The sequence below is a fragment of the Nuphar pumila genome, chromosome 17 (assembly GCF_984573655.1).
Source record: "Nuphar pumila chromosome 17, dmNupPumi1.hap1.1, whole genome shotgun sequence".
In the NCBI taxonomy this organism is placed as follows: Eukaryota; Viridiplantae; Streptophyta; class Magnoliopsida; order Nymphaeales; family Nymphaeaceae; genus Nuphar; species Nuphar pumila.
The window spans coordinates 56,868,276-56,869,463 of record NC_143265.1 but is presented as its reverse complement, the minus strand read 5'-3'; the positions used below and the strand labels follow the sequence as shown (position 1 = coordinate 56,869,463).

Below are 1,188 nucleotides of genomic sequence, written 5' to 3'. Positions count from 1 at the left end.
TGAACTCATGCCAACCCATCGACAGTCTACCGTACCACGGAAAAAGAGAGAGAGAGAGAGAGGAATGCCAACAATTTGGAGCAATAACGGAAAGCTTTTTACCACTACTTCACCTGATTTTATTTTGACGAAAACATCGTCATTCACATAGCAAAAGTACGGGATAATCTGGAACGAAATTGCACTCATGTGAACCCATTGTCAGTCTATTTTTAACATAAAGCGAAGTAGAAGATGGAACCAAGAAGAGAGAGAGAGAGAGAGAGAGAGAACAAGTCTATTGCATAAGTAGGCTCCTAATGACAGCAGCTTGGGCACTATCAGTGGTTGCCAACAACTCGGAGAGCTTCTCGCTGAGGTCGTCAACTTCTCTGTGCAGGCTCCTGATGTAGTTGCACGTCTCCTGTAGCACCTTCGACGCTGACACCTGCGATGCATCATAAGAAGCACTTTGTCAGAAAGAATCCATCCAACAATGCACCCCAGTTGTTTGCTTAATTTCATGAAAAACGCTTACAAACAAAATAAACTCTCATCAGCCAACTAACCTTGTCTGAACTCCTGTTCCGAATCTCTGGTAACAGTGTCTGCAATTTGCATATGAGATCGTTTATCTGCTCATCAGTTATCCTTGATGAGCTAGATTGTCGTGATCGTGATCTCCTGCTGGACATATTTACTCTGGAGAGAGAGAGAGATTATGTGTTTCTTGAGTTTCGAAGGTAACCAAAGTCGAGGAAGGGGAGAGAGAGAGAGGCACAAGGAAGACAGTATGCATGGGAAAAAGCAATGGGCTGGGTTGGCATTAAATAAAGATGGTGGAAAGAGAATCAATTTCTAGAGATACACCATCCTGTCCTCTCTTTCTGTGCCCCAAGAGAGAGAGAGGGAGATGGTTTGTTGGATATGGAGACGTGTCAGACATAACACGCAGGCCACCTTAAAATAAAGACAGAGTGATCACCACCATCCCCGCCACCATTTCGAACACACATCTGCACGAGGGCTGGTCATGAGTAGACAGCCCCCCCTTGGTCAATACCTCAAACGACACGCTTATCCTCCTAGTGCACCCTTCTCCCTCCTCCCCAACTTCTATGATGTGCCCTAACCCTAGGGATCATCCTCGGTCTCTCCATGCCAGCAATGCTATTCATGCGTTGTTTTGATGACTCGTGACTTCTTGTC

The 1,188-nt window shown here is 45.5% G+C and overlaps 1 protein-coding gene across 1 annotated transcript; it reads right to left on the bottom strand.

The window, feature by feature from the left end:
- Nucleotides 1-269: 269 nt before the first annotated feature.
- LOC149811985 (transcription factor ILI6-like) lies at nucleotides 270-674 on the bottom strand. The gene is made up of 2 exons (XM_089993613.1): nucleotides 549-674; nucleotides 270-427 (listed from the first exon to the last, which is right to left on the bottom strand). Exons 1-2 carry the CDS (start codon nucleotides 672-674, stop codon nucleotides 278-280), a joined length of 276 nt encoding a protein of 91 aa, XP_089849739.1. The 3' UTR covers nucleotides 270-277.
- Nucleotides 675-1,188: the final 514 nt, after the last annotated feature.

What these genes read in the sequence shown, in the direction of transcription:
- LOC149811985 (XM_089993613.1), bottom strand. Translation starts at nt 674, where the DNA reads ATGTCCAGCAGGAGATCACGATCACGACAATCTAGCTCATCAAGGATA. An exon ending in GGAACAGGAGTTCAGACAAG is followed by an intron (nt 428 to 548) that starts GTTAGTTGGCTG and finishes GATGCATCGCAG; the next exon opens with GTGTCAGCGTCGAAGGTGCT.